The 12,001-nt window shown below is 46.0% G+C and overlaps 1 protein-coding gene across 1 annotated transcript in view; it reads left to right on the top strand.

The window, feature by feature from the left end:
- MYO18B (myosin XVIIIB) overlaps positions 1–12,001 on the top strand; it is a 330,944-nt gene that overhangs the window by 137,407 nt on the left and 181,536 nt on the right. Inside the window, exons 16-20 of the mRNA XM_082204380.1 lie at positions 1,731–1,811; positions 4,479–4,626; positions 5,466–5,625; positions 8,174–8,357; positions 10,308–10,512. Of these exons, the coding sequence (XP_082060506.1) occupies positions 1,731–1,811; positions 4,479–4,626; positions 5,466–5,625; positions 8,174–8,357; positions 10,308–10,512 (778 nt within the window). The remainder of the gene's footprint in view (positions 1–1,730; positions 1,812–4,478; positions 4,627–5,465; positions 5,626–8,173; positions 8,358–10,307; positions 10,513–12,001) is intronic.

Genomic DNA, 12,001 nt, shown 5'->3' with positions numbered 1-12,001 from the left:
TCCCCAGATAGACACTCAGCATTCTCTGGCCCCTGGGCATCCTCACTGGCCTGTTTCAGGGCTTGCTTTCCCCCCTCCTTAAGATTTGCCCCCAAATATTTTTCTGCTTCTGCAACCCTTGAAGCCCCCATTTTTGTCCCATCTTGCGCGAACCCCATCTTCATTTTGGGGAAAAGTGACAAGCGGGGTGCCGCAGGGTTCTTTCCTGGGCCATTGTTGTTCATCATTTTTATAAATGATGGAATTGAGGGGGTGCTTATCAAATGTGCAGATCACACCAAACTGGGAGTGGTAGCTAATGCCACAGAAGACAGAATTGAGTTTCAAAATGAGCTTAACAGAATTGGGAAATGGGCCCAGGCTAACAAAATGAATTTCAATAGGAACAAACTTAAGGTTCTGCACTTAGGCAGGAAGAACCAGATGCACAAATATAAGATGGGGGACACCTGGCTTACTAGCAGTAAATATGAAAAGGATCTAGGGGTCTTGGTGGACAACAAGCTTAACATGAGTGTGATACAGGAGCAAAAAAACCTAATACTATACTAGGCTACATCTAAAGAAGTCTAGTGTCCAGGACAAGGGAAGTAATAGTTCCACTCTATTCTGCCTTGGTGAGAAGAATATTGACAAGCTGGAAAAGCGTGCAAAGGTGGGCAGCCAAGATGATCAAGGATCTGGAAAGCAAGCCTTATGAGGAACAGTTGCTGGGTATGTTTAGCCTGGAAAAGAGGGCTGTCCCTCTTCTATGTAAGAGGGAACAAGCTTGTTTTCTCCTGCTCTGGCTTCAAGTTTCAAGAAAGGAGATTCCAGCTAAACATCAGGAAAAACCTTCTGACAGTAAGAGCTGTTTGAGAGAGGAACTGTCTCCCTAGGGAGGTTGTGGACCTTGAAGGTTTTTAAGTAGAAGCTGTATGGCCACCTGTCATGGATGCTTTAGTTGAGATTCCTGCATTGCATGGGTTGGAGTAGGTGATCCTCAGGGTCCCTTTCAACTCTACAGTTCTATGATTCTATGATCTTTACTCAGCACCTGGATTTGCAAAGAATATATGGTGAATGGGGTGTAGAATCCACAACATTTTTGTGGGGAAGCTCCCCATTTTAAGGAAATGACTAGGTCTTGTGTGGTGCATTCTCCCAATGTCCTCTTATTGTCAGGGCACCCATTGCTTATGAAGCCTGCTTAATATTTACCCCACCCCCGCCATTGCGACAAGAATGACTTGGAAGACGGGAGACAACTCTGGCTCCAGAGGAGTTGGCACTTCAAAGAGGTTGCTTTGATCAGCAAGCTTCAGAGTGCCACCAAAGGCAGAGATAAAAAGTAAAAATACACGAATATATATATATATATATATATATATATATATAGGTTTTGGTGTCTTCGGGTGTCTTCCCGTGTAAGAGTCGGGGTGTCTGTGCGACGTTTCGACGAGGTCTCACTCATCATCTTCAGGCTGGTGCTTTCGGCTTCTTGTTCCAGTAACAAGAAGCCGAAAGCACCAGCCTGAAGATGATGAGTGAGACCTCGTCGAAACGTCGCACAGACACCCCGACTCTTACACGGGAAGACACCCGAAGACACCAAAACCTGCATTCCTGTACCCGTGAAAATCTACGAAAGCATATATATATATATATATATATAGTGTGTGTGTGTGAGATGGGTTCTTTTGTTCTATCACTCAAATATAAACTCTGTCTTTGTCCTTCATGTCTTCTAGGAAAATATTGAGGTGCCATTTGATCTCCCCGAAGTCTCCCCAGCAACCACAGTAGCCATTGCAGATCAAAACTCATCCCAGGTAATTAAGAAATGAAAGGGGTGTGTGGAATGGGGGGAAGGAGGTGAGTGCTGCCATTTTGCCACTGCCTTGGCCTGGCAGGAATTTAAGTGCAATGCAGAATACCCAGTTGAGGGATCTTGTTTTTCTGTGAAGGATGCGGCTGTGTTTGCTGCTACATTAAGACTTTTCCTGTGGCAGAGAGTGAAGATGGAGAGCTTTGAAGTCTTTGTGGCAAGAGCAGAATGATCACCATAGGCCTGGAGGGATTGCTGGGAAATCAAAGGCAAAAATTCACAACCATACTTTAAAACATGCAAAATTAAAATACTGAAACAGAGTAAAATTACCTCAACTTTCTTAGCATCTGCGTAGGCTTGTTTAAACAATAACATTTTTGGCCGGTGCTGAAAAGTATACAGTGAATATGCTGGGAGCTGCCCTCTGAGTTTGCATGGAAATGGCATGTTTATGCATGAAGGGTGGAGGTGCCCAAGACCATGATGGTGCCAAGGCAGGAAATGCAGGCAGCATTAAGATAAATTCAACAGTGTAAATATGTTTTGATGGATGCAATAGAGGAAAACCGATTGGTATACTTTTTGTAAAATATGCAGAGATTTAAGATATGAACCAAGGGAAATGAAGAAGGGAAATGAACCAAGGAAAGAGAAGAAGAGAAGTCATTGATATAATAAGGATGTAAAATGCTTATTTGAAATTGCAAAACAGAAAATTTAATAAAAATTATATATATATATTTAAAGGCAGGAAATGCAAATCACCCCACACCATAGGTGGTAAATGCAAAACATAACCTTAATCCTAACATTAAATTGGTCTGGTGACCCATCACAACTGACGTCACGGGCACTGTCCAATTGGAGGCTGGCACACTTGGTTCTCTCTCTCCAAGTGACAAAATTACAGTTTGGTTTCTGGGGGTGGCCTGTGGGTGGCAAATGATCTTTACTTGGAGTACTATCAACAGAAAAGTGTATATGGATTGTGTTATGTATCAAGATGGAGGACATATGTCCCTCAGTTGCTGCTGGACTCCCATCAGCCCCAGGCAGAATGGTGAAGGCAAGATAGGAATTCCACTTCATCAGTATCTGTAGGACCACAGGACCCATTCCTGTCTTTCAGCCGAAGAGACTGCCCATAAAGGTCCCAGGGCACCATCTAGCCCATGAGCACCCTTGGAATGTTGAGAGTGCACTGTGCACGCCACCTTTGGGTGCTTTTCCTGTCACCAGGGTCACCCCCAGACATAGAGAGAGAGAGAGGGAGACTGAGGATGCACACACAGACTTTCTTTCTTTCTTTTCCAAGGGATGTGGATGAATATCTGATCCAGGAGAACCGAAATGCATTTTTCTGGCAGTTCCACGATTTTTACATGGAGCTCCTCTCTAAACACCCTCAAAGTAAAGCTTGCACTGGTCAAGCACACAGTGAAAACCTCAGAAATGCAGAATAGTGAGGATTTTCATGATTTTTACATAGGATCACATTCACAGCAAGCTTTCTACAAATCACAGGACACATCTGTGGACATGCATAGAGGTGACCTATGATTTAGTAGGGATTTGGAGGGAATCCTTTGGTTTTTTTAAAAAAAAATTATGAAGATCCAGAAGGTTCCATGTCTCAGATCCATGTTTTTGAACCATGGCAAGGCTGGATGATTTTTATGATTCTATCAGCAGTGACAGTTGTGATCTGTGATTTTGTGACAGTTTGGTGCCAGAGATTTGTAAACAGACTGTTAGGTTTCCAAGGGGTTGCTCGTGTGCAAGCAGGCAAATCTCTCCCTGGCTGGCTGCTAATGTAAACTTTATCTGTCCGGAGAGCCACTCACCCGTGGCTGACTCAATCGCTGGCAGAATCTGTGAGTGGGCGTTTCTTAAACTTCTTCCAGCATAAAAGCTCCTTGACGCCCAGTCTCCGCCTTCCCTCTCTGCGCGAAAGCGTTCTGCGCAGAGAGGGCGTGGGCAGCGGAGGAACCTTCCCTCCCCACTTGTCCCAGGCAAGGAGTCGTGGGACTGCCTCGCCACATCCGACTCCTGCACCCCCTCTCCCCGGGACCTGCATTTATTCTCTTCACCAGAAGAGGAGCTGCTTCTCCCAATCCCTGGAGGCTCTCTATAATCCCTCTGGCTTTTGCTCTCTCCCTCCAGCACTGATGGCAGTTCCCTGACACAGACTATGCACTTGCAAGGCTTACTGGATTTCATTTGTATGTGTCGGGGCACAAAGCTTCTCTCTCTCTCTCTCTCTCTCTCTCTCTCTCTCTCTCTCTCTCTCTCTCTCTTCCTCTCTCTGGCAGTGTTCCCCTCCCCCATGCCTTCAGCACCCCACCTTCTCCCTTCCAGTCACCCCACTTTCTTTCTCCCAGATCCCTTTCCTTCCAACCTTCATGGATGCTCTGCTATCTGTTTCAATGCTCACCTGAGCTGTGAAAAGCACATAGAACTAAAATCAGAAGCTGGAAAGAGCAGCACACTTCCAGCTTCTTCCTTTTCCTCTAGGGGCTTTTCAAGCAGGCGGGAAAGGCAACCACCCTCACCCCTCACAAGAAGTATGGGTGGGGAGGCTTCAGGTGCTTCATGGGCGCCAGGGGAAGTCCAGTGACCTCAGCAATATTCCCTTACAATAGCTGGTCTGTTTCTCCTGCCCCTCTAGGTCCATGCCACCCCTGGGGGCCAGGCAGAAGACCCCAAGGGCCTGTTCTGGATTCTGGATGAGGAGGCCTTGATCCAAGGCTCCAGTGACAGCACTGCGCTCAACCGTCTGTGCTCTTACTTTGTGAAGGAGGGCCCGATCAATGAAGGTAAAATGGAGGGGCCCTCAGCTCCTGTTGACATGGGGTTGGGGACATTATGTGGCTGGGTTGGTACAGGTCTGTCCACAGCCTGGCTCTTTAAGACTGCTCAGCCTCCATCCAAGGCTCCACTGTCTGCAAATGGGACTGTCTCTGGCCCATTGACCCTTGGGTTGCCCATCTCCCACCTATTGGCATCAGGGCGTCTTCCTGGTCACATGATTGGCTGGATACAACCGCCTGTCAGTCAAGACTCATGGGAGGGTGGGGTCAAGACCTTTCAAAGCTGGACTTGGTGAAGTGCCCTTTGTCCTCCATTCACCACCTCTGCTGCTACACCCAAGGAGACCAGAGGCCTGTTTTATGTGTCCTGAATCTTCCAGCATTCAGCTTTGTTGGATGTCCTTGATTTCTAGAGTTATGAGAGAGGGTGGAAAGCTTTTCTGTATCCACTTTCTGCTTGCCAGGCATAATGTTATACACTTCTATCATGTTACCTTTTACTCCTCTTTTCTCAAAGCTAAAATGTTCCGAACACTGTAACCTTTCTTCATAGGGGAGTTGCTCTACCCCCTCAATCATTTTAGCTGACCTTTTCAGAAATGACCTTTCATGTTTTAAGGGACAATGGGGCTCCCTGTGTGGATTCTAACCCTTGCTGAGAGCTCCCAAGTGGTGCAAGGCAAGATTTCACCCAGGTCACTCATTCACACCATTTTGGAGATTTCCCTTGCCATTCCTTGGAAAGTCCTTTTACCCCTCCCCTGGCCTGCACCTGCCATTTGCTCATTCCCTTTCCTCCCACTTCAGTAACCCTCTCCTATTTCGTCAATGTCTCTTCACTGCAGGACAGGGATCCCTGCGCAAGTGTGAGCAGGCCCTGCAGTTTGAGATCGCCCACCAGCTCGGCCAAGACCCCGTCCGCTATGATGCCACTGGCTGGGTGAACAAAGCCAAGTGGAACCTCTCAGTGCAGAATGCCATCCAAGTCCTGCAGGAGTCGAAAATGTAAGTTCTTCTGCATGCAGAATTCCATGCCAGAGGCAGCGCCAACCTCAGGTCCTGGGGGAAGTTTATCTGTTTAGTTTTATTTCATGCAATTTATTTATCACTTGATATTGGAATTTGAACTCCTCACCCAATAAAGCTAAGAGGGAGGAGATGCAGTCGTTCATATTGTGCTTCAGAATTAATTGATTAAATTCAATGCCCAGTGGTGTGCTGATGGCTGGTTTTAAAAGGGATCAGCATCGGGGAGAATTGAAGGCCCACACAAGGATAGGAACACAAGTGGAAACTGCTATTAAGTTATGATGACATGGCAGTCTCCCATCACCATGATTCAAAAATAAGTGGAACTTATTCAGCTATGTGTTGGAAATGCCCCAGAGCAAGAGGGAGATGGCTATCATGTGTGGTGGGGTTGTTAACTAGCAAAAAAGGTATTGGAATTTAATTTAAGTACCAAGTGGAAAATATATTAGGAGATGCAATCCCACAAGACCCCAGTTTTTTGTTAAATTATATGAATGACTTGGTAAAAGCAAGCAGAAAAAATAGTCTTTTATTTACAAGTAATAATAATAATAATAATAATAATAAAATAATAATAATAATAATAATAATAATAATAATAATAATAATAATAATAATAATAATAATAATAATAATAATTTATTATTTATACCCCACCCATCTGCCTGGGTTTCCCCAGCCACTCTGGGTGGCTCTCAGTTGATTATTAAAAACACAATACAGCATTGAATGTTAAAAACTTCCCTAAACAGGGCTGCCTTCAGATGTCTTTTAAAAGTAGGATAGTTGCTTATTTCCTTGACATCTGGTGGGAGGGCGTTCCACAGGGTGGGCACCACCACCGAGAAGGCCCTCTGCCTTGTTCCCTGTAACTTCGCTTCTCGCAGCGAGGGAACCGCCAGAAGGCCCTCGGAGCTGGACCTCAGTGTCCGGATAGAACAATGGGGGTGGAGGCCCAGGTATACTGGGCCGAGGCCGTTTAGGGCTTTAAAGGTCAGCACCAACACTTGGAATTGTGCTTGGAAACGTACTGGAAGCCAATGCAGGTCTCCTCAGGAGGCCACAGAGAATCCCATCTCTAAGGGAGCAGTCAGGAAAAATGGGGGAGGTGATGTTGCACCAGAGGGAGAAGAAGCACCTTTGCAAGGTAAACTGAGGCAGAGTCACTTAATTTTTGGAGGGTGGTGGGTAGGGTGAGGACACCTCAGCCAAACAGCTTAGAACATTTTAAAATTTAATTTAATTAATATCTGCAAAATTAGTTCTGCATCTCTGCCCATTTAGCACTTTCTCCCCTTTCTCTGCACTGGTTGCCTTCCTTCCCTTAATGAACAATAGAACTTTAATTGGAATTGGAACATCCCCTGGGGATTTGAAAGCTCCATGATTGGAGGGGAAAGTGATTTGCTTTCAGAAGGCAGCCTGTGGCCCCTGGTCCTCCTCCCATTAATCCCAAAAAAGGAGGAGGAGGAGGAGGAAGAGGAAGAGGAAGAAGAAGAAGAAGAGGCTTAAAAATGTACATTTATGGTTGGCTGGGAACCAGCTAGGAATATTAATTCCATAAGGTGAAGATCTAAGGATGTTAATGTTTAAGTTAAATTTCATTTATGGTTGGCTTCCTCTTTAGCCCCACACAGCCTCTCCCAACTGGAGAGGTTGCGCACGGCTATGGCAGAAGCCTCTTCTGCCTGCGCGCCTTTCCGCTGCTCCCCGACCTGCTCTTTGGGGCTGGTGGGGTTCCCCCCACCAGCCCCAAAGAGCAGGTCAAAAGGAACCCGAAGCCTCCAGAGCGCAGCGGGAACTCCTGCCGCGCTCCGGAGGCTTTGGGTTGCCTTCACTGAAGCCTGGAGAGCGAGAGGGGTCGGTGTGCACCGACCCCTCTCGCTCTCCAGGCTTCCAAGGTAGCCACCTGAAGGCACCTTGAACGGCACTTTCTGCGCTGGGCAGACAGGGGAAGATTTTTTTTTCTTGTTCTCCCCCTCTAAAACAAGGTGCGTCCTATGGTCGGGTGCATCCTATGGAGTGAAAAATACGGTAAACCTTCTGACGGTAAGAGCTGTTTGACAGTGGAATGGGCAATGGAGGTTTTTAAGCAGAGGCTGGATGGCCAAGTGTCTGGGGTGCTTTAGCTGAGTTCCTGCATCTCAGGGGGTTGGCCCAGATGACCCTTGGAATCTCTTCCAACTCTACAATTTGATTCTAAGTGACTGGGGCGTGTGGAGAGGAGCAGCAGGAGCTGATCCCTGCTGCCTCTGCTGCCCACAGCAACTCCTGGACGGTCTTCTTAAATGATTAATGGGTCATGTATAATGACATCACTCTTGTGACATTGCTAGGGGCTGCCCCTTGGTCTCAGGTTTGGGCCCTGAAATCTCAGGCTCTGGGATGCTTCTGACCTTGCAATCCTATTTTGGAGATGCACAAGAATCTCCCTCCCTCCCTTGCACACACTAACCAAGGCTCATCTTATATCATACAAGGGCAGCTCTTAAGGTTGGGTGATGCATTTCCCTCTCCACAGAGACCCTCTGAAGAAACTGTTTCTGTTGCGGTCCAAAGTGCCCCTGATATGCCGGTCTGTTGCGGGGCTGGAGGGGAACTCCCAGCAAGCACTGCAGCGAGTTGGCTGCGTGAGGAAGACTTTCACTAGCAGCTTTGCAGCTGTGAAGAAGAAGTCTGTGTGTGCTCAGATCAAGCTTCAGCTGGTGAGCGAAAGGGTTGCCTAGAACTGGCAGAGGGGCCCAGGACTTTTTTATGCATCAAGTCCAGTTTTGCTTTAAGTTATTCAGTTATTATGCTGTTGTATGCCCCCCAGTCCCCAAGTGGCATGAGGCTCCAGGGGTGCCTGCACTTTCCCGGGGTTTGGTTTCCTTGGAATGAAGTTCAGCCATGTCAGTGTGAAAGTCTTTAGGCTATAGGGCTTTATTTTCACATGTATACACCTGAGCACAGGATGCATGGGTTCAGAGTGTTAACTCCCCAACAGATTTTGTTTCCCCATAGGGTTCCAGGGGACCCCCAAACCCACAGCTTTGAATCTCCAATTTCCAGCATGAGCCAAAACTCTTCCCCCCACCCCACACGTCTTGGCTTATTGTTCTCCCCACAAGGATGATGTGGCATCCAGCCAAATGAGGTGGGAAAGGCCTGCCCATTTTCCTCTATGGCAATAGAGCAATCACTTTGGGCAAGTAAATGACAGTACTTAACTGGCCAGCCAAGGGCCTTACTTTAACCGAGGAACTACTATGACTGGTTCAGCAGGTTTCCTCTCATAGATTCTAACCCCACACACAGTGGATCACAGATTTGGGATCTGCAATCAAACCAATACATTTATCCTCCCCCAACCTGGGGCCTTCCATATTTTCTTACTCGAACTTCCATCAGCCTCAGCATCATACAGCTGTGCTGACAAACCTCTGGAGGGCACCACGTGGTGAAAGTTGTTGTAAAGGTAAAGGGACCCCTGACCATTAGGTCCAGTCGTGGCTGACTCTGGGGTTGCGGCGCTCATCTCGCTTTATTGGCCAAGGGAGCCGGCATACAGCTTCCGGGTCATGTGGCCAGGGCCAGCATGACTAAGAGCAGCGCACGGAAACAGAAAGTTGTTGTACATACCATATTTACTCAAATCTAATGCTCACCTTTATTGGCCAAATTACACTGTGAAAATTAAGATGCCATTAGATTTGATGGCACATTGACATTCACTAGCAAATACTTTTTTTGGTTTCAAGGTTCTGAAAATTGAGGTGCGCATTAGATTCGTTGGCACATTAGACTCAAGTAAATACGGTATTTTGGATGTGATCCTTGGTATTTTTCCAGGGAGTGTTCAGTTAGTGAGCTTTTCCTGTTCTATGATTTTTTTAAAGAGTATTTTGCACAACGGTTTGTAAGAGAGGATGGAGGCAGCTTTTGAAACCCCACCAGGGAAAACCAAGTAACGTTAAGAGTGTTAGGTTTTTATTATTTCTCCAATGTTTTTTAAAAAAACAACAACAGCATTAGCAACTTGAGAGTCTGATTGACAAGGCAGAAAACAAATATTTTTCTATTTGAGTGTTTCTAGATGCTTAGCAGTTCCATTTACTTGATGCCGCTTTTTCTGTGAACAGTGGCCTTAAGAATGTTATCTATGTGGTTTTTATTGCTGCTCTGGCTGATTTTATTATTATTTGTGTGGTTGGCTTTTATTTGAAACTTTTTTGCTACATTATGATGCTTTTTGTCCCTGTTTATTTTATTGATTGATTGCATTTATATCCCGCCTTCCTTCTTCCAAGGAGCTCAAGGCACATGTAATATACTTGCTTCTTCCCGCTGCATCTTATCCTCACAAAAACCCTGTGAGGTGGCTTAGGCTGCGAGTGAGTGAGTGTCTGGCCCAGGGAGCTCCATGGCGGAGTGGGGATTCAAACCTGCACTTTGCAATCAGATGCAAAAAGTGGGTGGGTGGATGAGAGAGTAAGAGAGAGAAGTGAAAAAGAGGTTGACTGTCCAGAGTTCCCTGTGAAGAGGGATTGATCATTGACCCTCTCTGGAAATTGTAACTCTGGAATAACAACTTTTGTATGGTGTGAATGTGGTCTATAATCTTCAAGCAGAAGATCAGGAACTCAATTCCTTTGTGTTTTTCTCCACTTCCGTAGGATTCTCTCATCAACCTAGTGAAGAGATCCCAGATTCATTTTGTCCATTGCCTCATTGCGAGAACAGAAATGGACAGAGAAGGAGGCACCGTTCTGCAGTCCTGTCTGATGCCAGGGGGAACAGCAGCAGGATGGGACATCTCCGCCCTTCGAGCCCAGCTCTCCGGGGGCCAGATATTGGATGCATTACGGCTCAGCAGGATAGGTGCAGGAGGGTTTCTGTTGCATGGAATGGCTGGGCATCCTGCATCTACTCACTGGGTAGACATTTATAAAAAGAGGCATGGCATGGAAAAAGTGGATGAAGAATAATTTTCTCCACTCTCTCATAACACTTGAACACATGGACATCCAAAGAAGCTGAATGTTGGAGGACTCAGGACAGATGAAAGAAAGTCCTTCTTCATGCAGCACATAGTTAAACTACAGACCTTCCTCCCACAGGAGGCAGTGATGGCCACCAGTCCAGATGGCTTTAGAAGAGAATTAGTCAATTTCATGGAGGAGGAGAGGGCTATCAAGGGCTCCTAGCCAGGAGGGCTCTGCTCTGCCTCCACAGTTGGAGGTTGTAATGCTTCTGAATGCCAGTTTCTGGAAGCCACAGGAGGGGAGAGGGATGTTGTGCATGGATCCTGCTTACAGATTTCCCGTTGAGGCCAGTGGTTGGCCACTGTGAGAACAGGATGCTGGACTAGATGGGCTGCCTTTTGCTTGACCTAGAAGCCAGACTCTGTTTATGTTCTTAGGGTGCTTGACTCGGTGCAGGGAGTGTTACAGCTCCTCTGCAGCAGGGCAGGAGAACCTGCTGCCCTCTGGATGTTGTTAGACTCCCGTCTCTCATCAGCCCCAACCAGCATGGCCTGTGGGCAGGAATGATGCAAGTTGGAGGGCTATAGCATGAGTAGAGAATTGGATCCAGCCAGTGGGCTGGATTCCTAAGTACCCCATCTCCTTGTGACCCAACCTTGGCAGGTGGGTGGGACTGATGGCACTGGGTGATTGACACCTGTCAAAGTTCCAGGATCAGCTGAGTGGTGGTGAAGTCAACTTACTTTAAAGAGGTGCTTGCTGCACCAGTTTCATCACACTGCACTGCAGGGAAGAGAGAAGGAGCATGGAAAGGAGACGGTTCATCTTTGCTCTCAGTTTTATGTTTTCATCAGATGTGTGAGGTCTTTTCTTTTGTTTTCTTGTAATAAATTTTATTAAGGTTTATAGAGAAAAATAAAAAACTTAATATCTCCCCCCCCTTTTAAACCAAACTAAGACTTTTATATAGATACAGTGAAAACATAAAAAGGGGAGGAGAGAGAAAGAAAAAAAGAAAAGGAAAGGAAAAGAATAGAAAGGAGGTTAAAAGAAAAAGATAGAAAAATAAGATTTAGAAAGTAAAGTACTTCTGCTATATAAAAACAGTATTCACTTTGTCCAATCCAATACAACACCCAACAAAGCCACTTTCTATACACAAATATTATGTTCAATCCTCAAATCCAAATATCATTATTTCTTTTTCTTTTTCATGCAAAAAGTCTATGACAGGTTTCCAGTCTTTAACAAACGTTAATAATGGCTTTTCTCTGATTAAACATGTCATTTTCGTCATCTCAGCGAAGTCTCTTAGTTTTAACAGTCATTCTTCCATTGTTGGAAATGATGGGTCCTTCTAGCTTGGTGCCTGTAAAAGTTTCGCA

This window comes from Podarcis vaucheri (assembly GCF_965113315.1).
Source record: "Podarcis vaucheri genome assembly, chromosome: 16".
In the NCBI taxonomy this organism is placed as follows: Eukaryota; Metazoa; Chordata; class Lepidosauria; order Squamata; family Lacertidae; genus Podarcis; species Podarcis vaucheri.
This window is presented reverse-complemented; position numbering and strand designations above follow the sequence as displayed.